This window comes from Pteronotus mesoamericanus, unplaced genomic scaffold (assembly GCF_021234165.1).
Source record: "Pteronotus mesoamericanus isolate MK-2021 breed Mesoamerican mustached bat unplaced genomic scaffold, CSHL_Meso_final scaffold_582, whole genome shotgun sequence".
NCBI lineage: Eukaryota > Metazoa > Chordata > Mammalia > Chiroptera > Mormoopidae > Pteronotus > Pteronotus mesoamericanus.
The window spans coordinates 1268739-1294396 of NW_026555323.1; the positions used below are offsets into that span (position 1 = coordinate 1268739).

A 25658-nucleotide genomic window follows, 5' to 3' on the forward strand; every position below is an offset into this window, starting at 1 on the left:
CTCATGCTGGGTTGTGGCATCACCCCAGAGAGAGAACCGGATGTGCCCTTGGACAGTTGTAACTGCAGCTACAAGATGCAGACACGCTGACACTGAGATTCAGTAACTGGCATTTACGCTGCATCCAAATTAATGACTTGGGGCGAATGGAGCGTGGCCTTTTAAAACTCAATCAGCTGCCACACTCAGACCTCTGTGACGCCCTGTCACAGCAGCGACAGTCCCCTGGTCATGTCTCCAGCTCCAGGACTGGGAGAGCTGGCCCAGGGGCTGAGGAGAAAGAGCGCCCATGTTTTTCTGTTTGTTTGTCTTTGTGGTTTTTCACCCTAAAAGCTTTACTGGGGCATAGAGCCAAGCGGCAGCAAAATACACCACAGATTTGTAGCCTGAGAATCTCCTTTTGCTCCAATGTCCTCTTCCAATAACAATAAAAACAACAGTGACAGTAATAATCAGGAGTGCAGACTTAGCTCTGGCCAGGTAGCTCAGTCAGTTGGAGCATTGTCCCGTACACTGAAAGGTTGCGGGTTCGATTCCCGGTCAGGGCACCTACCTAGATTGTGGGTTCAATTCCCGGTTGGGTGTGTACAGGAGGCAACTAATCGATGTTCCTCTCCCTTCCTCCCTCTCAACTCAAAAAACATATACTTGGGATTTAAAAAAGAGTATAGACAATAGCCATTTTGTGTGGCTCCAGCCCTTGCTCTCTGGGTGCTGTGGAGAGATGACCTTACCAGCCTGTGCTGGAGTCACTGAGGAAAGCAGGGCCTCCTGGGGTCCCTGTCAAGGTCAAGTGCACCGTTGACTGTAAGTGCTCAGAACAGCGCCTGGCGCGCTAAATGCACCTACATAAGAGCTGGAGGGAAACCGAGGACCCTGAGGTCCTCGCACCGAGCTCAGCGCTTCACCTGAAGCCCCGACCCCCGTCCCTGTCCCCAGGGCTCGGCCCCTCCAGACACCCAGCGTGCTTCTCCCTTCATTTTTAAAACTTACAAGAATTGAAAACTTTTGTAAATTAATGCACTATCTAAAACAACAACAAATACACAGGAGAAAGCTAGAGCGTTCACTCTGTGTGTGCTCTAAAATCATACTTACTTTCAAAGGCTTTGGACGGGGAACAAATGGAAAAGGCAAATCACTTTTTTTTCTTCATAAAACCATGAAAGCGATTGTTAAATGCCTTCCCCATCCCTCCACCCAACACGCTGATTAAAAGTCTTCTGGAAAGCCACACACATAAACAAAACAAAACAAAAACCCTGAACTGCACAGTAAATACTCCAGAGGGCTGTTAACCTCGGGGAACCGGCTGGTGGCCGAGGGAGCCGTTTGAGCATCTTGAAGCGTTGCTATTCGTCTCTGAGCGCGGTGGTCCAGCCTTCCCATCCTGCCGTCCCTCCAAACTCATCCCTGGGCAGAGACTCATCATTGAGTGTCTGTCCCCAAGGACTGGTTTTCAAGAAGAAACCACTGGACACGGTACGTGAGAAGACTGTGAAAGAGGCCGGGAAGGCGTCTTTGCTTCTCCCGCACGCTCTTCACCGCAGGCCGTGCCTGCCGGCGGGTGAGACAGCCCTCGCGGGGCTGCCTCCGCTGAAGACAGAAAAGACGCATCTGTCACAGCGAGAGGGGTGGTGGCCTCGCAATTGGAGTCCCAGCTGCTGGGCTGAAGCTGTGGTTCCGTCTTCAACGGCTTCAGTGTTTGCTTTTCGCAAGATGTGAGAAACATGAAGCTTTCCTAACCGTGCTGTTTTTGCAAAATCTGCCTTTGGCGGCTCGGGCCTCTCAGGAGCACGAAGCACAGGCCGTGGCTCCTCCCTGTCAGCGCGCCCTGGGCCGTGGCCGTGGCCGTGGGTGGAGCGGCGGCTGGCTCGTTGTGCTCACATTGGCTGTGCGGTCCCGGCGCTACTGTCGGGGGTGAAGGCCAACAGGTGAGAGAAGGCGGGGGTTTCGGCGGGGGCGGGACACCGTCAGCGCGCTGATGCCTCCCCGTGGTGCGCAATGTCGGGAAGTTGTCCTGGAAACCCCTAGGTGCTTGCTGATTCCATGAGAACACGACGGCCAGACTAGTGACATCACAGATAGGAACTTCCTATCAGTGGCCAAAAATATCCATTTCTCTGTGATCTCAGGGTGAAACCTTGATTTTCCTAAACCTGTAAAACACACTGCACTGGGGAGGACCAGGCCAGGGACCCTGGCATTGATAAGATGTAGGGAAAGGAGATTGTTCATTACAAACCTGAATTCCTTCTTTTCTCTTATTATCCTCACCCGAGGACATGTTTGCTAATTGATTTTAGAGGGAGGGAGAGATACATTGATATGAGAGAGAAACATCGATCGGTTGCTTCTGGTATGTACCCCAACCAGGGACTGAACCAGGGACACAACCCAGGCACGTGGCCTGACCGGGAATCGAACCCTCGACCTTTCAGTTTGCAGACAACGCTCCACCCGCCGGAGCCACCTGGCCAGGGCTGATCTCACTTTCACAGCACAGAGCTGTGTGCACAAGCAGCCCTCGTTCCCACGCAAAGTGGGGACACGGGTGGGTAGGTTCTCTCAAGCTGGCAAAGTGAAGCCGTTGAAGGTGCCGGCTAGTGAGGGCTTGGCCGCCTTCCTGTCCCTAGAAGGCCCTCCCTGCACAAAGCGGGCCGTCCCCGCCGGGCATCCTTGGGGAGCTGAGCTCACTGCGCAGGCACTCTCCTGCTACCCGCTCCTGCAGTGCCTGCCTCCCTGGCACAGCCAGCAAGGGGTCTCTACGAGCTCGGCCTCCCGTCCTTCGTCATCGGTGACTTCTTATTGTCCCCACCTTGCAGGCAGGGGAGGCAGGCTGGGAGCGGGTGAGGAGGGCGCCTGCCTCCCGGCCTGTCCATCGCTCTCCCACGCCGTCCCCGCAGCCCGCAGGCAGCCGCAGGGTTACTCGCCATCACGACAATCAAACGACTCCGCCACCCTCACATTCTCCTGGCTCAGGGAGCCGTGCGCAGGCAGCTGCCACGGTACACACAGGCTGTCATTTAGTCCTGTCCTCACGGTGACAGATGGGCTGGGCCTCTCACCCTCCTTCCGTAGGTGAGGAAACCAGGCTCCCACAGGGCAGGCCCTGGGCGAACGCATGCGCACTGCAGAGCGGAGGCGGCAGCGGGTGAGACCCGCTCCGCTCCGCTGGCTGCGGACCCAGAGACACTCGCCAGGCTCGTGCGCAAGCCCTGAGGTCCAGGATGTGCGCTCAGCATGCACTTCCCCTCCCGCGCGACAGTCGCACAGCGCACTCTCCTCCGCATGGCCCAGCTGTGTCCGCGGGTGCGCCCACAGGCCCACTTGTCCCGCGTCCTGCGGAGGCAAACGGAGGGGTCTCGCTGGCGCCCTGTGCAGGGTCTGAGACGGGCGGGAAGGTCACCTCCTCCAGGGGCCACTGTGACCGGGCCCCCAGGGTCACCTGGCTACAGTTGGGGCCACAGCGAACACAAACCTTCTGCCCAGCCAAGGAAACCATGAGCAGGCTGGGGAGCAGCGTGCTGAGGGGGAGGACACATCTGCAATCCACACAGCTGGCAAGGGGTTAATAGCCAAAATCTATAAATAACTCGCACAACTCCTTAGCAAAAGAAACACAGCCTGATTTAAAATTGGACCTCAATAGACATTTCTTTCCAAAAAAGACACACAGAAGGCCAACAGGTACGTGTAGAAGTGCTCACCGTCACTAACCAACAGGGAAAGGCAAATTAAAATCACAATGAGATATGACCTCACACCGGTCAGAATGGCCACCAGCAACAAATCCACAAACAGCAAGTGCTGGCAGGGATGTGGAGGGAAGGGAGCCCTTGTGCACTGTTGGTGGGAAAGGAAATTGGTAGAGCTGCTGTGGAAAGTAGTATGGAGGGTCCTCAAAAAGTTAAAAATAGAACTACCTTATGATCCACTGATCCCACTTCTGAGTATATATATATATATATATATATATACACAAAGGAAACAAAAGTGCCATCTTGAAAAAAATATCTGCACCCTCATGTTCGCTTTGATGGGATTCACAATAGCGAAGCCATGGACACAACCTAAGTGCCTGTCCATGGACAAGTAAAGAAGATGCAGCGTATGTATACAATGCAGTGTTATTCAGTTTTTCAAAAGAAGAAGAGCCTGCCATTTGTGACAACACAGATGGATGTCAACGAGTGTTTTGCTGAGTGAAATAAGCCAGACGCAGAAAGACAAACGCTGCGTGATCTCGCTGGTATGTGGAATCTAGAATAGCCAAGTGCACGGCGGGGAGCAGAGCGGCGGCCACCAGGGGCTGGACTTGGGAGGCGGCAGCCAAAGGGTGCAGAGGTTCTGTGAGGCAGGACAAGTATGTTCTAAAGGCCCGCTGCACAGCATGGTGCTTACAGCTAACAACACTGTGACCGTGTACTTAAAATTTGCTAAGGGGGTATGTCTTCTGCTAGAGCTTGTTACCGCAAAATAATAATAATAATTATAATAAGAGCAGCAGGAAACTTTGGGAGGTGATAAAGATAAAGAGACATTATAGGAGTTGGTCCACTCAGTGATGCAGCTCAGGAAGCCCCATGACCTGTCCCTTGCAGACTGAAGACCCAGGAGAGCTGGTCGGGTAGCTCAGCCTGAGCGCGAGCGCGGGGTAGGGGTAGGGGTAGGGGTGGCGGGGGGAGGGGGTGCCGATGGTGTCAGTCAGTTCCGGCCCAATGACAGAAAACCCAGAGCAGCGGCCCAATGACAGAAAACCCAGAGCAGCGGCGTTCGTGGACTGGGAAAACCGACCGTAAAGAGCGGATCCCTCCTTCCCTGCCCTTCCAAGTGGGCCGTCCCCAGATGGGACGGTGCCCACCCCCACGGGCGAGAGGGACCTGCCGTACTCAGCGTACAGGTTCAGATGCTAATCCCTCCCACAGACACCCTCCCAGATGCCCCCAGAATGCGTTACCAGCTTCCGGGCAGCCCCTAGTCTGGTCCAGCTGATGCACAAAATTACCCACCCACCTCCCCTCCGCCGGAGGTCTCCTTCCCGAAGCCTCGCACCTCAGCCTGTGCCTCAGAGGACACAGGGTCGCCTCTGGCGCTTGACAGCACCTGCTACTCTCTGGGGACAGAGGGAACGGCTGGTTCCCTTTCTGCCAAAGCTACAGGCCTGGGGACACAGATGCCCCACGTGCTAGGCTGCCCCTTCCCTGTGGGGACCGGCGGGCAGTAGGCGGAAGCAACCCATCTGTCTCCCCAATTTTAGGGCTCACACCAGCTCGGAAGCACTTGAGGGGCCGAAGTGCTGGGTTCTTTCCCCCTGTGACAGGAGCGAGGGTTCGGATTGCAATGCTCTGTGTCTGCTCACAGCTGGTTGGCTTGTTCCTGCGCCCTCAGCTGCGGGCGCCAGGCCGGGAAGAGGCTCCTTCTGCTCAGCTGGCCCTCCTGTCTCGAAGGGATAAAACAGTGGACCACGAGGCGCAGTTTGAGAGCAGCGACACACGGGTGTGACCGAGGGGCATGAACTTCTAAGCTAAGCAAGGCCCAGCGCATGGTTGGATTTCAAACGTAGCGCTGAATCAAGTATGCAGCGCAGGCATCCAAAACCTCGGTGGATATAAACAGGGGGCGCAATGTGGGGAAAGAGAAAGCAAGGGCATTCCTGATGTTCCACAAAGACGCAGTTTTAAAGACGAGCAGCTGGCGTGAAGGTCGCTGGGAGAGACGCGCTTCCCCGCAGCGGGCAACCCTGAGCCACAGGTGGGCTCCTGGGCACTTGAAACGTGGCCACTCCAAAGTCAAACGTGCTGTTAGCATGGAACACGCACACCAGATGTTGGAGACGTCCGATGAAACCGTCATTAAAACATCTCATTAACAACATTCACAGTGATTACAGTTAACATGGGAATATTTGGGACGGATTGTTTTACAGTAGAGCGCTAAAGGAAATTTCACTTCTCCTTTTACCTTTTTAAAATGTGACTGCTAGACAATTTAAAGTCACCCCTTGATGGTTTGTCTTCTGTTTCTAAGGGATAGCGTTGATCTCGGAGGGATGGCAGGAAAGGGACAAGAAGTGTCAACCAGAAAATGAAGGCTTGGAAATAAAGAGACTGAAAGGACCCTCAGTGGAAACATCTGTGCAGCTTGAAAGAAAAGTAAAACAAAGGAAGATGAGTAGAGAGATTGCGCCTGTGGGTCGAATGCAGCTCATTGACATACTTTAATCGGCCAGCATTAACCTTCAGAATGTTTTAATTATGCATGTAATATCAATTTGTTGCCAACTATTAAGAAAATACTGGAAGCCCTCCCATAGAAATTCACATCTGCTTGAAGGATGAAAACATCTGGTAAGCCTTTTCCTATGTTCTGTCAGCAGGGCGTGGCCAGCACTGAAGAGCAGCTGCCTCACAGACCCTGCAAGCGCTTTGCCGCAGTCTCTACCATGCCCTATTGTCTCCTGAGGCCTGAAATGCAATGCTGGCAGCTGTTCACTACCAGGAAGCCTTTGGTCACGCTTCTTGTTGTATACTTACAAAGAAATAAAAGTTCATATGGCAGCAAGAGTCGGGCACTGAAATTCTGCATGTGGCTCCTTTGTCATTTGTATGTGCCACCTCTGCTCCATGGGTAGGACAGGAGGGTGCAGAACTAGCTGAAAGCGCTCAGAGTTGGTCTTGGCATTTATGTGATGATTAGAACCATCTTTAGGGTCCTGCCTTCTAGTCACATGACTGTTTCATGCCTTTCATACATGCTGTTCTGCTTCTGCAGCATAAACTATTCTTAGTTGGAAACAGTCAATTAAAATTATAAAAGTAAAATCCATAAGTGATCTTTGTGCTTGAATTGCTCTGTACAGGAACTACGAACGATGTCTTTAGTTTACGAGTGACTACAGAAAACTATGAAAAAGACACAGGCTAGTGTTGTCTAGAGCTGCATTTTGAATGAAAAAGAGAAAAACAAAAGGAGAGGGCGAGGAGGCGGAATTGGGGATGGAGAAGGGGTCTTGTAGGCTTCCAGCTGATGCCGGTCCCCAGGAGGAAAAAAGCACAGCATCTAAATGGTTTCAAGCACAGGATCGATGTAGACAGATGGAGATTTTAGCAAGTCAGTGTCAGGATATATGTAGAAAATTGTCTTAAGATGAGAGTGGCATCCGCGAAAACAATAGGTGAAAACTGTCAGTAGCGACCAAGTCCAGGGACACATTTTAAAGATAGTGTCACTAGCAGCTGGCTTGACTGGGCGGAAGCAGTATGGCCCGGAAGTCGGAAGATCTGTTTCTAAGGCTGCTTCCGCTCACCCCAGGACGGCAAGGCTATCTCCTAGCTACACATGAGCGAGGTAGATTGGATGGGATTTTAAAGCGTAGACTCTGGGTCCAGCAGCTGATAGATGCAACTAACATGCGGAAGTGGCCCGGTGTGTTCAGAGGCTCCATGTGGAACGTGAGCCCAATAGATACGCAAGAGCCATGGTGCAGGTGATCCGTTGTTGAGATCGCTATGCTGAGGTCCTGACCCAGGTCTCCAGAAACTTCCACGTTAAAATTCAGAGGGTCATTTCCCTAAAGTAAAGGGAGAGGCTGTGGGCTTTTGATCGGGCATTTTTCAAGTAATTGTTTCATGGAAGCCCTAGGTACATTTATTTATCAGCAACTTGGTCCAGTCTTGTATGTGAATTGGGCCTCAAATACCAGCTCAGTGTGATTCCTCGCACTTCTTTTTAAAAATAGAACAGGGGGGGATAGATGGTGATAGACAGAGGCTAGACTTGGGGTGGGGAACACACAGTCCAGTGTACAGAAGATGTGTTGTAGAATTGTGCACCTGAAGCCTGTACAATGTTGTTAACCAGTGTTACCCAATACATTCATTAAAAAGGAAAAAGTAAAACGTTCCAGTTATAACAGATTTAAATGTATAGGAAAATTGCAAAGATACTACAGGGAGTTCCCAATTCAGCACATGCAGTTTATTATTATTTTTCTTTAGGATTTTCTTTATTTTCAGAGAAGGGGGCGAGGGGAGAAAGAGAGGGAGAGAAACATCAACGTGTGGTAAACATCCAAATATTATTGCTGAATTCTCTTTTTCCCTTCACAATTTAGAATGGTTTCCTTTATGTATTTTAGTGCTCTGTTATTAGGTGCATATGATTATAATAATTACGATCTCTTGATGTGTTGACCCCTTCTATCATTATAAGATCTCCTTTCTTTGTCTCTAGTAACAGTTTTAAAGTGTACTTTGTCTGATATTACTATAACCACTCCAACTCTCTTTTGGTTATTATTTACATTATGTAAATGATAAAGATTTTTTACTTTCACATGATTTGTGTCTTTAAATTAAACTGTGTCTCTTGTACCTGTCATACAGTAGCCTCCTGGCCTTGTACCCAATCTGCTAATCACTGATTCTTAATTGGAGTGTCTAATCTTTTTACATTCAATGTATTTACTGATTAGAGAGAATTTGTGTCTGTCATTTTACTATTTGTTTTCTATATGCCTTATATCTTTTTTGTTCTTCTATTCCTCCTTCTTTTGGCATTAGATGGACATTTTCTAGTGTAAAATGTTAAGCACCCTATCATTTCTTTTACTGTATGCTATAGTTACTTTCTTATCCTGAGTATTATAATCAACATCTTCTAGTATGTTGTAATAGTAGGTTAATTTCAAAAGAACATAAAAAAGATTTGCTCTTCCATAGCTCCATTCCCACCCCCAATGTACTTTTATTTTATCATGACAAACTCCTTTAGTATTTCCTGTAAAATAGGTATCTCTGTTAGCCACAAATTCTCTGTTCCAGTTTATTTATAGATGTCTTCCTCCTTATGTTCTGAAGGGTAGACTTACTGAGTATATATAATTCTTTGATGACAGTCTTTTTCTTTCAGCTTTCCAGCCTCCAGGGTTTCTGATGAGAAATTAACTGTTAACCTTACTAAGTACAACTTATATGCTTCTCTCTTGCTGCTTTCTCTTTGTCTTGTGACAGCTCATAAAACATCCACGTGGATCTCTTCGAGTTTACCCTTGTTGAGGTTCACTTAACTTCTTGGATATGTAGATTCATGTGTTTCATCAAACTTGGTGGGTTTGCCTCACTATATCTTCAAATATTCTTCCTGCACCCCCCGCCTTCTGGGATTCCTCTTCTGTGCATGATGGGTAATGAGGGCCCACTACTCTTGTGGCTCTGTTGATTCTTCTTCATTTCTTTCTCTCTTCTTTGGACTGTATAATAAAAATGAGCCCAAATTTAAGTGTGCTGATTCTTTGTTGTTCATGCTCCAACCTGCTGATTCCCTTGAGTGGATGTTTTATTTCAGTTACTATGCTTTTTCCCCAACTTTTCTACTGTGGTAAATGACACATAACATAATAGTACCAGCTTCACCAATTTTAGGTATGGAGTTCAGTAATATTAAGCACTCGAATATTGTTGTGCAACCACCTCCACCATCCACTTCAGAACACTTTCCACCTTGTGAAAGTAAAATTCTATGCTCATTAAACAATAGCTCCCCATTCTCTCTCCCGCCAGACCCTGACAGCCACCATTCTGCTCTCTGTATCTACTGTTTTGACTACTCTAGGTATCTCAAGTAAATAGAATCATGCAGTATTTGTCTTTTAGTGTTTGGCTTCTTTTATTTAGCATAATGTCTTCAAGGTTCATCCGTGTTGTGGCATGTGTCAGAGTCTCCCTCCTTTGTAAGTCTGAATAATAGTCCATCACATGCATACATTGCATTTTGTTTTTTGATTCATCTGCCAATGAACACATGAGCTGCATCGACAGGGGGAGGGAGGACCCCTCAGCCAGCAGACCCAGGAGACCTCTCATGATAAGGATAGTCCTTGCCTAGCTTTGGCTGTGGGAAGAACAGAAAAGCAAAAAATGTCCCTCCTAAGGATATAAAACCACAGCCTGAGATGACAACGACATATGGCTACAATTCCTGCCACCTGTGTGACCCAGAAACCCAGGCTGAACTTTGATTTAAAGTGACAGAGACGCCAAGTGGAGGCAGAGCAGACCCTCTGGATGAATCTGCATTCAATATAAGAGTCAGAGAAATCCCACAGAAAAGTGTCCAGGAAACAGGAGCTCAAATGACAAATTACTGTGATGCAGGAAGATGAAACAATAAATTCTGCAAATTGCTCCCACAAACATATCAGAATGTCCAGGAAATATAAAGGAACAGAAGATGACATTGAAAATTTGGTAAAGAAATAAGGGGCTGTGAAAATTATGTGGAAAATTAGAATAAAAACAACGAAATAAAATATAAGATAATGAGAAGGAACCAATGAAATTATAAACTCAGTGGATGAGTTAACCACATATCAGACCATTAGAAAGAGCAATATAGTCAAATGAGTTCACTGTAAAGACTAATGAACAGGTGAGTGAATACACCTCTAAAAAATTATATACATGTATATCAAAGTGATTCACAAAAAGCTAGACAACTTGAATTGTCCCACAACTTTTAAAGTCATTAAATAGAGGACTCCAGGCCCAAATTCCCTACAGGCAAGTTCGCTGGATAGTCATGGACATTGGCCATCGACTTTATAGACTGAAAATTTAATGGTTTTCAGAGATGTATTAAGTTTGGATTCAACTAATACAACACATAAAAATATTTTTACTCAATCTTGGTGACCAGCGAAATTTTGTGCTTTAGCTTGCCTCTCGTCTGAACCTCAAATGAACGGTAAAATGTATTCATCCCTTATTCCATGTTTGTCTTCTCGCTATGATGTCCAGTGAGGCTTCGAAGCCACCACGCTCTGCCTGAGGTACCATCCCACCGGTTGGTCATGATCCATATGCAACAATAAGGAAAGCCAATGAAATTCATTCAATTCTTAGGAGTCACACTGAAGTAGTTGTGACTGATACATTTTAATGAACCATCATAAATTCTACAGATATATTTCCATATTGACCTCTACTTAAAAAATTCATTTTATGAGTGCGCAAATAAATTTGGTGTTTTCTTCTAGAGGTATCATTGTATGCATTAGATATCATCTTTAAGAGTTTTTAAATGATTACTTGTTAGCTATAATATCAATCAGAAGTAAAATACTGGAACACAAAATACTGTGAAAATTATGGCCTACCATAGTGCAATGAGACAAATATAAATATATTTAAGTACATTTTTAACCTTTCTATTTAGAAGACAAATGACCTTGCTTGAAATAATAGGAAACCCAAAATTATCACAAGTAAATTTTGTATACCTCCAAAATAATACACGAAACAGCTCACATGAGGAAGGGTGTTTGGCAAGTGACCCATTTCGGAACCCTTTAATATGAAAACCAATGGTTAAGTCGCTCACAGCTTTATCAAAGCACCTATTTGGCAGCAGGGGTCCCGTGAATAAAGTGCAGAATGAAAACACCCAGGCGGCCCATTATCTGTACAGGATGGGAGGCTACAGTGAGTCACGTGACCACCAGCCCACCCGCGGGCCCCGGTGAGACGCCCCCTCACCCAGCGTTCGCGCGCCTGCGCGGTACTCACAGCTGGAGAAGATCAGCGGGCAGGAGTGCTCGTCCATGGGGAAGTTGTGTAGCTGCAGCTGGCACTCTGCGTTAATGGTGAGCCTGCGGGGGAGGGGGCAGGGGGGGAGGGGAGCCAAGGTCACTCTCGAGGTCAGCCTGCCAGAACCCAGCAAAGTCACCTTACACAGTGGCAGGGGGCAGAGGGAGGGGGCCGGCCGCACGCAGAGCACGCTCTTCACGGTGCCACGGTCCTTCAGCGATATCATCTGGTAGCTCTGTGTCGTGTAATGTTGCATTGCTCTTCGCTACCAGTAGCGGAGGAAACTGCTGTGAGTAAAATTCCACCCTGTGCCTGGAAACACAAGGCAAGCCTGGAAGGATGGTGTTTTCTAAGTCCTGGTTTTCAGTCTGTTTGGCTGGATTCAGTCCTTCTTTCTCTGAAACTGGTGGCCATGTCTAAATAGGTAGAATGTGAAATTAATCCCAACGCGCGCGCGTGCGCGCACGATTCTGTGTGTGTGTGTGTGTGTGTGTGTGTGTGTGTTGTGTGGAGGGATTCATATCTGGACAACTGCCCCATCGGCCAGGGAGGTGGCGGCTACGCCGAATGTGGGCAGGGCATGTCCCCGGGGCAGACAGCCCCGGGCTCCGAGTTTCTATAAAGGATCCCACACCCGCCGTGTCTCCGCACTGGTTTGCCGAGACCTCCCGTTCGGATCTTACCCATAGTCCTTTAAGACCGATGAGGAAACAGCTATTAGAAACCCCAGGGCTCCCTGCAGTGACTTTCCTGTTGTCCCCAGCCAGGCAAAATACTATTTCCCTGAAACTTTACAATTCTCTACTCTGGTTATTTGGGTGCTGTCCTGTGCCCTGATTCGGGGTGCGGATACTTGTTTACCATGGCGCGTGACAGATAGCGGGGCCACAGATCACCTGCCATTAAAGGCTCACGATAGTGGATGTGGTGGGGAGGGAGGGTGTGCCCGGGGCTGGCGGTGGCGCTCCAGAGCCACGAGGAGGCAAGGACATAGGCCAGAGGAATTAGACAAGTCACCCTCTGCGGAGGCATGCTTACCTTGAAAAGCCCTTTAGACCTTCGGGAGGGATATTTCGCTGTGTATAATGCGCACTTTTTTGGCCCAGATTTTTTAGGGAAAAATAAGGGTGCGCATTATACATGGGAATTAGCACTGACATGTGGGTGCGCATTACACAGGGCAAAATACGGTATCATGCAGGCTGGGGGCCCCGAGAATCTGGAATCTGAAAGCAGCGGGTTGGAAACAGGCACGTGGGAATCCACGGAACGGATGTGGCTTTTTGAGTCATGGGAACGTGTGCGCTAAGCCCGCAGGAAAGGGGCGAATCAGCAGCCAGTGGGCGTAGGGTTGCCGGGGGGGGGCGGGGGGGGCGGTCAAAAGCAGAAAGGAAAGAAGAGGCGGCGACCCGAACAGGCCAGGAGGTGCGGACAGGGGCCCTGGGGCAGCCAAGGCCTGGCGGGGCATGTGTGAGAGCCGGGCGAGGCCCCGGACATGGGGAGGGCCACGCCCAAAATGTCCTGGCCGGATCCTTGTGCTGTGGCGCGTTGCTGCGAGCCTGGGGACTGACCCAAACCACCGCACTGGGGAGACTCTGACAGACAGACCTAGGTTCAAACCCCGGGAGCACTAGTCCCCCCTGGCGCTTTGGGCAGGTCAGCTCACTCCTGGGAAGCCCAGTCTCCCTCCGCTAACCAGGTTTCTGCGAGGACCGCGGTGCCGCCGGGAGCGCGCAGTACCGGGTAGCTGCCGCTGCCATTAGGGATGCACTGGGGACCGCCCTCTGTGCTGTTTTCCCCCTTGTGTTCTCAGGTTTGTTAATTTCCTATAATTACATTTGTTAATTAGTACGCCAAGACATCTTTATTTTCCTGGCTAAGTGGACCCGCGGGTTAAATAGATTAAAGGTAATTTCCACGGCCCACTTGCAGCAGAGATGGAATCTGATGGAGACAGGAGTTGTATTCGTCGCGGACGGTGCGCGCGTCTTTATTCTTACCCACGTGGCATCTGGGCGCACTTCCAGGAGCCACGCTGCTGCTGCGGAGCACTGCGCACAGGGGAAGGGGCGGAACTTGGTGGAGAAAAAGCCCCGCCCCTCCAGTGACCTAAGTGAGGGACCTAAGTGAGGGACCCTCCGGGACGCCTTACCTGAGCGTGTAGAGGATTTTCCCGTCGTTCCAGATTCGGAGGAGCTGGTTCGGGGTGGTGATCCAGTGGGCCTCCGCCGTTTTGGAATTGCGGAAGATGGTGTCCGGGATCCATATCAGCCCCACCATGTTGCTGTTCAGGGTGAGGATTTTCATCGTGCTGTTGAACCGGAGGCGGCTGTCCGTCCAGGTCTGAGCAAAGAATATGTCGATCTGGTATTCCTGCAACAGAGCAACACAAGAAGCCCGGTGGTTCGATCGCGGAACTTCCTGAAGGTGCGTTTGCGCTGTCAGAGCATCTCTGCGTGTGCCCCTCACCCCGCCGCCGCCCCCCCCCCCCACCATCCCTTCCACTCAGTTCTTAATGCAGTGACTGGCTCAACATGGTCAGCACGCAACACATGATAACCAATAGTCAATGTTATTCGTCAACAGTGTAATAATGCAAATGCTCTGTGAATTTCAAATAGCAATAAGCGTGCGGTGTCACAGGCAGCCAACTGGGCAGTAAAATATAATCCAGAGCGTGGCCGCAGACCTGCATTCCCAAGGCTACGCTCTGATGGGGAACACGACCTACATGGAGAAGCCTCCATTGCCTCGTCTGTAAAATGGGCACAAGAGTAGCGTCTGCCTCTTCACTGGGTTACAAAGCAGAAAGGAAGTGACTCTGACAACCCAATCTGGCCTCGAACAAGCGATCCATACCTGGCAGATATAACAATTACTATTATTTTCTTTTTCCTTTTCAAGATTTTATTTATTTATTTTTAGAGAGGGGAAGAGAGGGAGAGAAACATCACCGTGTGGTTGACTCTCATGCGCCCCCTGCTGGGGATCCGGGCCACAACCCAGGCATGTTCCCTGACTGGGAATCGAACCGGTGAACCTTTGATTCTCAGTCCGGTGTTCAATCCACTGAGCCACTCCAGCCAGGGCCAATCACTAGTATTTTCACTCAAGGGTCTTCTCAAACAACACAACCCAAATCAAAAAGAACAGGAAGGCCCTGGCTGGGTGGCTCTGTTGGTTGGAACATCCTCCTGTACACCAAAAGGTTGTGGGTTCGACCCCTGGTCAGGTGTAGATGGGAAGCAACTGATCTATGTCTCTCTTTCTCTCAAATCAGTGAAGCTTTAAAAAAAATCAACAGAAGACAAAGGCAGCAGCAGAGAAGTGCAGAGCCCACAGGTCACCCCAAGGCAGCTGCTAATTCCAGCAGAAGGCGCTGAGCACAGAGACGCAGCACTGACACGTTCCCGCAGTCACAGCCCAGAACGAGTTTGCTGTGATCATTAGATATTGGAGTGGGAATGGCTGTGTCCCAAGGCGGCTGTCCCAACAGAATGCATGTACCCCTGCAGGGGACCCGCAGCATCACGGATGAGTCTGGAGGAGCCCCGCCTTCTGGGGCATTGCATACACGAAGCGCTCTATAATGGCACAGGGAGCGGAAGGTCAGGAAAACACCGTGCCTTCCCTGCACGTGAAGAGAACTGCTGGATTGCCGTCTGTATTGGCCGAGACAGGTCCCCAGGAGACCCCTGCTTTGCGTTTCCTCCCAGAACGACAAAGTCCCAGAACACCTGGAAGCGCTGCTCAGAAGTACGCGCCGCCCCCCTAAACGAAATCACGAGAATGTTACAACATAAAACGGTGTCAGGCCACTTTGCAGAGCAAGCCTCACCGGCTACTTGAGTCAGCAAGATCTTCAGTTTGCCTTAGTTTTGCTTTTACCCTGGAAGAATTGGCTGGGGCTCTCTCTGCTGTCGCCAAGCCTGAGGATCAGGCCTCTGGGCTTCACTGTTTGCTTTTTTCAGCATGGTGGGTGTTAGATGTGTTGCAAGATACACTAACAGGGCCTATTTAAAATGCTTGAGAGAAAGGTACAGAGAAGCCTCTTTTTTACAACTTGAGATATGATTGGCATCGAACGTTGTGTACGTGTGAGGTGTACAAAGTATTGATTTGATAGGCATCTATTGCCTTTGACCGCCAACATAGTGTTAGCAAATACCCCTGGCCCATCGCATCGGTACCATTTTTTCCTCCCTCCCCTTCCCTCCCCTCCCTCCCTCCCTCCTTCCCTCCCTTCTTTCCTTCCTTCCTTTTGAGGGAGGACATTTAAGTCCTTTCTTACCCCAAGTCTCTAAATCAGGGGGAAGGTACCCTATCTGTAATTTAATGAGGAGACTTTTCAATCCCTTTTTCTTAGCTCGAAAATATGTGAACAGGTAAAGGGAGTTAAATACACAGTGACGGACGGTAACCGCGCCATGGGCGGTGGGCGCACCATGGAATATACAGATGATGTAGTGCAGAGTTGTACACCTGCATCTTCTATAATGTTTATTAACCAACGTTGCCCAACACGTTTATGTAAAATTAAAAACTTCACACAATTTGATGTTTCGACGAGAAATTGATCGTCGTTCATGGGGAATGGTTTGGTTTATGACTGAGGCCAGCATGAGGCTGGTCGCCGTGGGTGACCATTTGCGGTCACAAGTAATTGCCAAATCGCATTTCGTCTGTCACGCATTTCGTGACATACGCAGACATAGCAGGTCCTCAGGACTGCGGATCTCTCGGTGGCGTTCTGGAGGGGTCGCTTAAGGGACATGAAGCATCTCTGGGTGGGTGAAGCCCAGCTGCGCGGATTGATGGAGAAGGAACTGAAATGAACAGTGGCCGGTGCAGAACATGGCCACAGACGCTCACTCTTGTGCCCTAGAAGGCCACGTCTGGTAGGAGCAAGCACAGTGTCAGTCTGAGCTTGTCACTTAGGGGAGGAGTGGCTGGCATCACTTGAAGATTAGAAAAGCCGTCCGTACGAGGACTTGGGAGCTGGGATAGGCACACGGCAAGCCTGTGGCTGGTGCCACGCCTGGGCGCGGGCGTTGGGGTGCCATGTGAGCACAGCAAAAAAAGGGACAGAGGACACAGTATATGAGGAAAGACCTGGAAAACAGTTGTAAAAATAGACAGGGGCTCCGAAACAGGCCAGGGTTGGGAACCTCTGACCTAGAAAGATGAAAATAAACAAAGCACAGACTTAGCTCAGCTCACGGATTAGGGTTCTCGGAAGAGAGGCATTTATAGAAGGTACTAAGTACTTTGTAACATGACAAGAAGACATTTCTGGGACGTCATGAATCTCCCTCCAGCTAAAAATTTCAGATTCCCCACACGTATTTAAGGAGGGCTTTTAATTGGGAAACGGGGGTGAAAAAAGAGAGTGCTGAAATGCACTACTTTCTCACATAAATTAGTAGAAATGAAAAACGCTGTTTCGTACAACAGATCTCCCCACTGACAGCAACAGCCAGAGGGAAATTGTATGTCATGCGGAAACTCATCCATAAAGGAACAAATTCCTTGTTATTTGCGGAGGTGGCGGAGGGGCTTCTTTCACACGAAAAATAAACATCAGTTAAAAATATAGAGTATGATATCAGATTACAACCTTAGATGGTTAATTTTTTTTTTATGTATTGATTTTAGACACACACACACAAATTTGATGTTCCGCTTAGGCATTTGCTAGTTGCTTCTTATATATGCACTGACTAGGGATCGAACCTGCAACCTTGGAGTATTGGGACGATGCTCTTACCAACTGAGCTACCCGAACAGGGGCGTATAATCTTAAGACATTTTAAGGCATCAATGATCATTTCATGTTTACTATGTGCTTACCATGTGCCAGGCATTATACATTATTTGACAGATATTCTTTCTTTAATCTGCCCAACAACCTTCTAATGTGGATTTTATGATTTTCTCAATTTTCTATCCAAAGATGGTATCAATAAAAAGTTGCACTTTATTTTGGACTAGAGGACAATGGAATCATTTTCACTTTTTTGAGGCAACTGATCGATCTTTCTGTCACTTTGATGTTTCTCTCCCTCTCTCTCCTCACCCTGTCTCTCAGTCAAATCAATAATAATAATAAAAAACCATATCTTTGGGTGATGATTTAAAAAAAAGATATTCCAGAAATTGTAGTAAGTTTATGAGTTTTCCAGATCTGGAGTTCTGTATTCAGCATGTATAGTTTAACATGTTCAGACATGTTCTGGTTTCTCGTATTGCTTTGGGGATTGCATATGTAATATGTGATTTTCATCTGTACACTATAAAGTAAGCACTTGACACAATTTTGAGAGAGCTTATTATTTTTTTCTTCTGGTGTGCTGATTTCTGTTATAAGTTACAGGTGGTTAAATATACCTTCTACTCTATCGTTTGTTTTTCTAAAATTTCCAGCTGCCTTTTCTATCGCCTCTTTCTTGCTGAAAATTTTCATTTTGACATTTATTAAAAGAGCAATCACAATTGTTTTATTTAGTATTTAAAACTACCTGCCTCAATACTTGTTTTTCTTTTTTAAGTTCTTAAGTTAATTTGAGAGAGACATCAATTTGTTCCACTTATTTATGTATTCGTTTGTTGATTTTTATATGTGTCCAGACTGGGGATCGAACTCTCAATCTTGGTGTATTGGGACACTGCTCTAACCAACTGAGTTATCTGGCCAGGGCCCTGCCTCAATAAAATAATTCCAACATCTATTTCATAATGGTTTGGGGGTCTGTTCGTTGTCTTGTACGAGTTGAAATGTTCATGGTTCTTCCTATGCCATGCTCGTTTTTATTCTATGCTTTACTATAAATTTTATGTTATGAGACTCTGGGTTTTTCTTCTCCTCTATCGAAAATGTACATATTTTTGTTTTCAGCAGGCAACCAACCTGGTTTCAGCCGCAAGTTGCAAGCTGTTCTGGGTTCTGCAGTTACAATGTAAGTTGTACGGATGGGTGCTAAGCTCTTGTGGGTCTTTTGGATCTGCCCCGCGTGCGTCAGAGACCTCAGCGAGGTGGTTCTCAGGTAGGACAGTTCTCCAAGCCTTTGATAAGCGCATTGTGATCAGGTCCATGAATAAACAGATCGAGGTAAGACCAGGAATAAATATGTAGACATTTTTCATGGGGCCAATTTCTTGACCTTGTGAATGACAAAGGGCCCCGTGTTAAGCCTGACTAGCTCAGGTGAGGACTGTGTGCTGGCCTCGCACACTTGGAGACCAAAAGTAAACTCGTAGGATGGTCTGATGTGAAAACTTTTTAACTAAAAGCAGGTCATAGTGGGTCGCCATATTCTAGACTGGAATCTTCCCTGACAAAAGTCAGTATGTACCTTAACTGAGCCTGTCTATTGTCTCTTTGCATCTAAGATAACCTACCTTTGGAAGGTCAAAGTAATTTCCTTTTTCTGGACCCCTCAAAGCACAGCCACCTGCCCCAGAGGGAGATGGCAGATCCCCTCATTGTTACGATCATGTTCATTGTTGGCTGGGAACCAGCCTGTGCCCACCTGTGTAAAGGAGGCACGTGTCTATCATTTTACGTTTTACCCAATCCCAGTGTCTCCCTGCTTTGCTTTCTCCCGCCTCCCTAATCTCTCACCAGTGGATTTCCTGTTACCCGTTCATGTCATCTTCTCTGATTATAATGTACAGAACAAGTTGCAAAACGGCCGATCCCCAGGGCATTTTCTCAAGCCCTCAATCCATTGCTGAGGGTTTGCTCCCCAGCAATCAGCACCTGTTTGGCTGAAATAAACTCACGAAAAGTTCTCTACAGGTTTGAACGTTTCTTCCATTGACAGCCGCTTTCCTTTCTGCAATGTATCGAGGACTTTTTGAATTGTTTGCATTTTATTTGATGGGCCTCTGGCCCGAAACTTGGGGCTGTATCACACACTCCTGTCCTCGCCCTCGGGGAGGGAAGAGCAGGAAAGAAAAACTGGGATTCGGCCCCAGCAGAGGAGAGGGAGGTCTTCTGGTTCTAGAAGATGTCTCAGCCATCAGTGACACAGAATTTCTTGGGGACTCAGAGAGAAAAGCTCTGAAAAAATGGGGAAGGAGACATGAAGATTTTTATCCTCTCTAAGAATCAGGAGTTCTTTTCTAACTCTTCAAGTCAGAGAAGAGGGCTTATTTTAGAACTTGCGTTGTCTGCAAAAATGGCTCAGACGTCCAGATTTCAAGCTGCCTTCCTAATTATCTGCAAATAATGACAGCTGTATTTGTTCTGTCCTCACAATTATGTTTTCCCTGTTTTAGGAGCTGGATTCGTGGCGCGGTCTGTTTCGATTGCACATTCATCTGTAGGCTTTGGGATTGCAGCGCAAAGTTTGCGAGTTGTACCAGACCCTCTCCGGGAGAGCCCTGGATGCGCATTTTTGTCCCCAACCCTGTGGGGCCGGCTAGATTGTCTGCTCCCAATCTCAGCCTGTCAACAGCCTCCTCCCAAATCAGGAGATGCTCCTGAGGCTCTGCTGAAATTGCACTCCACCCCTACCCTCCAGCCTCGTCCGCCTCATTTGCTTTATTTCTCTACGCACAGATATGCATGCATGCCTGCACATGCAGTTTTCTTATTTATGATTTTTTCTTTTTGGTCCTACTTTCTCTTGAGAACGCAGCTCCTCAAGGACAGCGCTTCTTGTCTGTTGAAATGACCGATGGACTGCAAGTACTCAAAATAGTATCTGGTAGGTAAGGGGAGCGTGGTAAACAGATGCACCGCAGAATACACACTTCATTGCTCACTGAGCACAAACGGCCCTGAAGTGCCTCCCGCTCTCCAGTCCTACCCTCTGATGGCTTCTCACCCCACCGGCCCCATTAGTTATCCGAATAAGTGCACTCACGTGGCTACAGGAATTACATTGTTCTCTTTTGCAGCAGGTCTTTGCTGTGTAATGTTGCAATTCTATTTGCATTCCCTCCCTGCATTCTCAGCCTCATTCTATTTACATCCTTCTTGGGCGCCTGCTTATCCCTTATCTTGTAGCCATGCCCCTGAGCTAGTCTTTGGTACAAATAGATTGAGGGAGTTTTCTCTGAATTTTGTAGCAAAAGAAGGGCAACCTTAGTGGCAGTCAATAGCTTCCTTGTGTCAGTCACCCACATTCACGTATTTTCAATGAATTAGTTTCAGTGTCTTGTGCTTTAAGCCCTTATGCAGGGTCAAGGTTTTCTCTACTTCTACTAGAAAATTACTGACTGATATCAATATTATTAGGTGAGGAAAAGTGTAGTCTACCCGTAGCAGTAGATCTCCCTGTTGCTATGGAAATAGCCCCGATTTACGGTCCCTTTGTCCCTTGTCTGAAAGCACTGCTGTTTGCTGCTGTTATAGAAATAGTCTGCGTCCTGGTTGCTATAGCAACGGCTTGCGCAGGTGGGGGTTGGAGGGGGGTTGCTCTCCCATCAGGGCTTCTCGCCTGCCAGGACCGCAGTCCTGGTTTCAGGTAACTGACGTGGATTGTTGTCTAGGAGATAATTAGGGTTGGGTACCTGTTCCGATCCTAGCGGGCACGTGCCTCAACCTGCGAGGTGTCACTTACCTGGGGGGCATGACCCTGGCCCCCGCCTCACACATGCGCATGCACACACGCTCTCTGATCCATAGTCAAATAGGAAGGACCACAGGAAGAGCACAGGTCCCAGTCCCCACTGGGTGGCTGCCCCAGCAACAGAGATCCACATGTGTGGGGTGAAATTAAGTGAGGTCACACTTTTGGGCATTTGCCTGCTTTTCAAGTCACTTCCAAGGGGTTCCATGATTTTGATAAGATTTAGAAGAGGGCAAAAGGACAAGGCCTTTATTTTCTGTAAAATGTGTTCATTAAGTAAGAAACTTGTGAAATGGAAACCAGTGCTGTGTTTTTGTTCTTTAATGGGACATTTGCAGGGTGTCCCAATTCTTTTTTTTTTTTTTTAAGATTTTATTTATTTATTTTTAGAGAGAGGAAGAGAAACGTTCATGTGTGGTTGCCTCTCGCGCGCCCCCTGCTGGAGACCTGGCCCATAACCCAGACATGCACCCTGACTGGGAATCGAACCAGCGACCCTTCGGTCCCCAGGCTGGCACTCAATCCACTGAGCCTTTTAAAATAAGCACATCTGCTGCCACCCTGGTGGATTTCACTGAGATTCAATGACAAGGGTGGGGATCACAGGAGGGAATGACTGTGATGCCTGAGGCTAAGCACAAAACCGCGGCTAAGCTACAATGTCGTCCGGGCTGCGCACAGGCTTTAGCATACAAAGCATTAAGACTCATAATGATCTGTGATAAAGTTAACATCCCAAAAATATAAGTGATCCTAAACTTACATGGAAAGCCAAACTTATCCTGCAACTCCAAGCCATTAATCATGAAACCACTTTCCTAACTATGGGTTATTTTTAACTTCAATCAGTTATGGAAGGTTGCCCAATATCTAGGGAATTTAGTACAGATAGCTTGTCAATGAATTATAAATATCTCTGTATGTGAAACACCTATAAAATTCTCTCTGAAAATTATTGCATACATAACTACTGTGAAAAGTGCCATAAGAAAATAAGGACCCTTCTGTTGCTATTGGGCACCTATCACTCATTGTACAAGTCAACAAACTATAAATGTATTTTTCATGTATTGTTATTTATTTTCTTAATAATTTTTTTAACATAGGTGTTTTCCCTCAATTATTTTTTTAAAGATTTTATTTATTTATTTTTACAGAGAGGAAGAGAGCGAGAAAGAGAGGGAGAGAAGCATCAATCTGTGGCCGCATCTCGGATGCCCCCGCAACCCAGGCACGCACCCTACACTGGGAATCGAACCGGTGACCCTTCGGTTCCCAGGCTGGCACTCAATCCACTGAGCCACACCGGCCAGGGCAATTTTCTTAACGGGACAGTTTCAGAGTCATAGAATTCTGTACACCCATCACCCAGTTTTTCTAATTATTAACATCTTTCATTCATATGGTATATTTTTTACAATAAGGGACCAGTGCTGATACATCCTTAACTGAAGTCCATATTTCATTCATATTTCCTTATTTTTCACCTAATGTACCTTTTCTTTCAAATCCCAGGACTCCGCCCATGGTACCACACCACTTTCAGTCATGATGTGTCCTTACGTTCCTCTTGGTAGCGACAGTCTCAGGCCTCATGTGCTTTTGAGGGCCTTTTCAGTTCTGAAGAGCCCTCGTTCGGAACCATCCAGATCGCCCTTCAGCTGTGGTCTGTCTGACAATTAGACCTGGGTCACAGTTTTCGGGAGGAAGACCACAGAGGTATAGTACCAGCCTCGGTAGACCACATCCAGGGTACGGAATACCCACTGCTCACCTTGACCTTGGTCACCTGGATAGTGCCGTGTAGGCCAGGTAACTAACCCCTGGAGCGTTACTTCTTCGCCTCTTATCTGCACTCTATTATTATTATTTTTTTTTGGAAGGAAATCAGTAAGCCACTCAAACGGGGGGGGAGAAGGGTGAACCCCCCTCCTGGTAAGGAGTATCCACATAAATTATTTGTAATTCTTCTACAGGGCGAATTCGCCTCTTTTCCACATTTATGTATTTACTCTTTCATTTATATCGGTATGGAATTGGGAATACAGTCATGCTCCAATATGGATTTTTCTTGGTCAACAGCTGGCTGAATACATGACGGAGGTCCCATAAGGTCATAATGGAGCTGAAACACTCCCTCCGCCTGGCGGCGCTGCGGCCGCCCCCTGCCCCACAGCCTGCACTCCGCGGTGGCCCGGTGCCTCGCTTACCACGGCCGGCGGTGACGCTGGAACAGCCGAGCCCCCAGCATGAAAGCGCAGCCCCTACCGGTCTCTCCAGTGCGCGAGTCTCGGGGATGCTCATCGGCGGCAGTGTGGCCGGTTTATGCGCTCACTCTGCGACACTTTTATCACTATTTACAGGCTACTCTCTCCACTTACAAAACTAACTAACGTTCGCTGTAAAACAGCCGCCGAGCTGCGCTGCTGCAGCGTCATTATTGCCTGCGTGCGTTGATGCATCATAGTCTCATGTGCTTAGTGGAATCTCGCGCTGTTTTGGCGCGTGACAGGTAATAGCCGCTTGCCGCACAGGTAGGACCACACCGCCTGGGTGTGTGGTGGCCTGCACCATCTGGGCGTGTCAGGGTCTCTGTGAGGTCCGCACCTGGACGTCACCGAAGGACGCGTTTCTGAGAACGCACCCCCGTCGTTAAGCAGCGCGTGTCAGCGTTTATTTCATCCTGTGGTTTGTAATCCAGTTCCATTTTACGTATTTTTGGCTTAAATTCTCCCATCTCGGGCCATGAGGAACTCTTCCAGCCGGGCCCACGGGCGGTTCTGACGGGCCTTCGTTAGTGCGCGTGTGTTTCAGAACTGCCTTGCTTTCTGGAACTATAGAGTCCTCCAGACTCGCCTATTTCCTTCCCCAGCGCTCGAATCGGCTGTGTTTCCCAAGGAGCCCAGGTTTGGAGCCTTTTATTGCAGACCGGCATTGGAAACCGACATCTGGTGCTGTTTACACTTGCCGCTGCTGGAGTGTCATTGTTCCAGGCCTTCTTAGCCGAATGTCTGTGATACACACTGACTCATAAATATTCCTTCGTAACAACCTGTGTCTATATTAAACTAAACATGAGTCCACACGGGGCGTTCCAGCCCGCTGCGCCCTCCTGCCTGTATAAACCCTCACTCCACCGCCAGAACCTCCCTCCCTCTCGGCCCTCATGTGCTGGGCTGCTTGGTTCCCCCGCAAGGAATCATGGTCTCAGGATTTTAAACCGCATGGCCATAGGCACTGCGTTGTCAGCCAGAGTACAGGGCTCATGTGTAGGCTGGGGCTTTGTTTTTAGCCTCACAGACTCTACTTATTTACAAAGTTCATTAGGACAGTAGGTTTCGTTTCATAGATCTGTAATAAGAATGTTTTCACATGCTCTACTGTCTTCACTGGATGGACTCAGTAGGATGTAGAAGAGAGGGAAGTGCCAATGGTCTCAAAGACAGATTATCCAGGCTGAAGAATAAAGAAAAAAAAAAATCCCTTGCCGGGTGGCTCAGTTGGTTGGAACATCACCCCCTACATCAAAAGGTTACATGTTTGATCCCTGGTCAGGGCACATACCTAGGTTTCAAGTTCAGTTCCTGGATGGGGCACATATGGGCGGTAACTCCCAACATCCGATGTTTCTCTCTCGTATGGATGTTTCTCTCTCCCTCCCCCCTGCCTCTAAAATCAACAAACATATCCTCAGGTAAGAATTTTAAAAAAATAAAGAGAAACAAAAAAGCACAATGACTTAGGGACTTGTGATAGTCCAACATTTGTGTAAGTGGAATCTAAGACAAAGAGCAGAGAGATAGAATGAGCAGAAAATAAATGAAGAAATAATGTTCAAATAGCCAACCTGGGTAGCAGACAAAAAAATTATATATATATATATATATACCTAAGGTGCACAGGAAACTCCAATCATGATAAACAGGAAGAAGGTCTTGTCTAGATACATCAGAATCAAACTGGTAAAAACCACAGATAAAGAAAAAATCTTGAACACAGTAAGAAATGAAAGACATACTACAAACAAGGGAAAGATTATTTCACGGAATGCTGATTTCACCTCTGAACTATGGAGGTAAGAGAACAGTGGAACAGCTTTCAAGTGCTGAGTGAAAATTGTCAGCCAAGAATTCTATATGAGATAACATATCTTTCAAAAATTAATGTAAAGACATTTTCAGATAAAGGAAACAAAGAATTCACTGGTAACAGAACTGCACTACAAGATAGGAAAATGGGAATTCTTTAGGCTCAAGGAAAAAATATCTTCTATGAAAACTTGGAATAGCTTCAGAAATGTTACATATTTATATAAACAAAAACTCTTGATGTTTATATGTTTCTTGTTAATTTATAAAACATGACTGTTTTGAGCAAAAGTTATACCTTCCCACGTATAATATATGCAGATACAAATGCATGTAACAACTATAGCATAAGGTATAGGAGAGAGAGATAAATAGACTTACATTTTGCAAATTTTTACATCTCT

At 47.6% G+C, this 25658-nt stretch overlaps 1 protein-coding gene across 1 annotated transcript in view; it reads right to left on the bottom strand.

Moving 5' to 3' along the window:
* Positions 1–25658, bottom strand: part of GABRG3 (gamma-aminobutyric acid type A receptor subunit gamma3) — a 362833-nt gene that overhangs the window by 136334 nt on the left and 200841 nt on the right. Inside the window, exons 4-5 of the mRNA XM_054561953.1 lie at positions 13741–13961; positions 11568–11650 (exon numbers count right to left, since the gene is read on the bottom strand). Of these exons, the coding sequence (XP_054417928.1) occupies positions 11568–11650; positions 13741–13961 (304 nt within the window). The remainder of the gene's footprint in view (positions 1–11567; positions 11651–13740; positions 13962–25658) is intronic.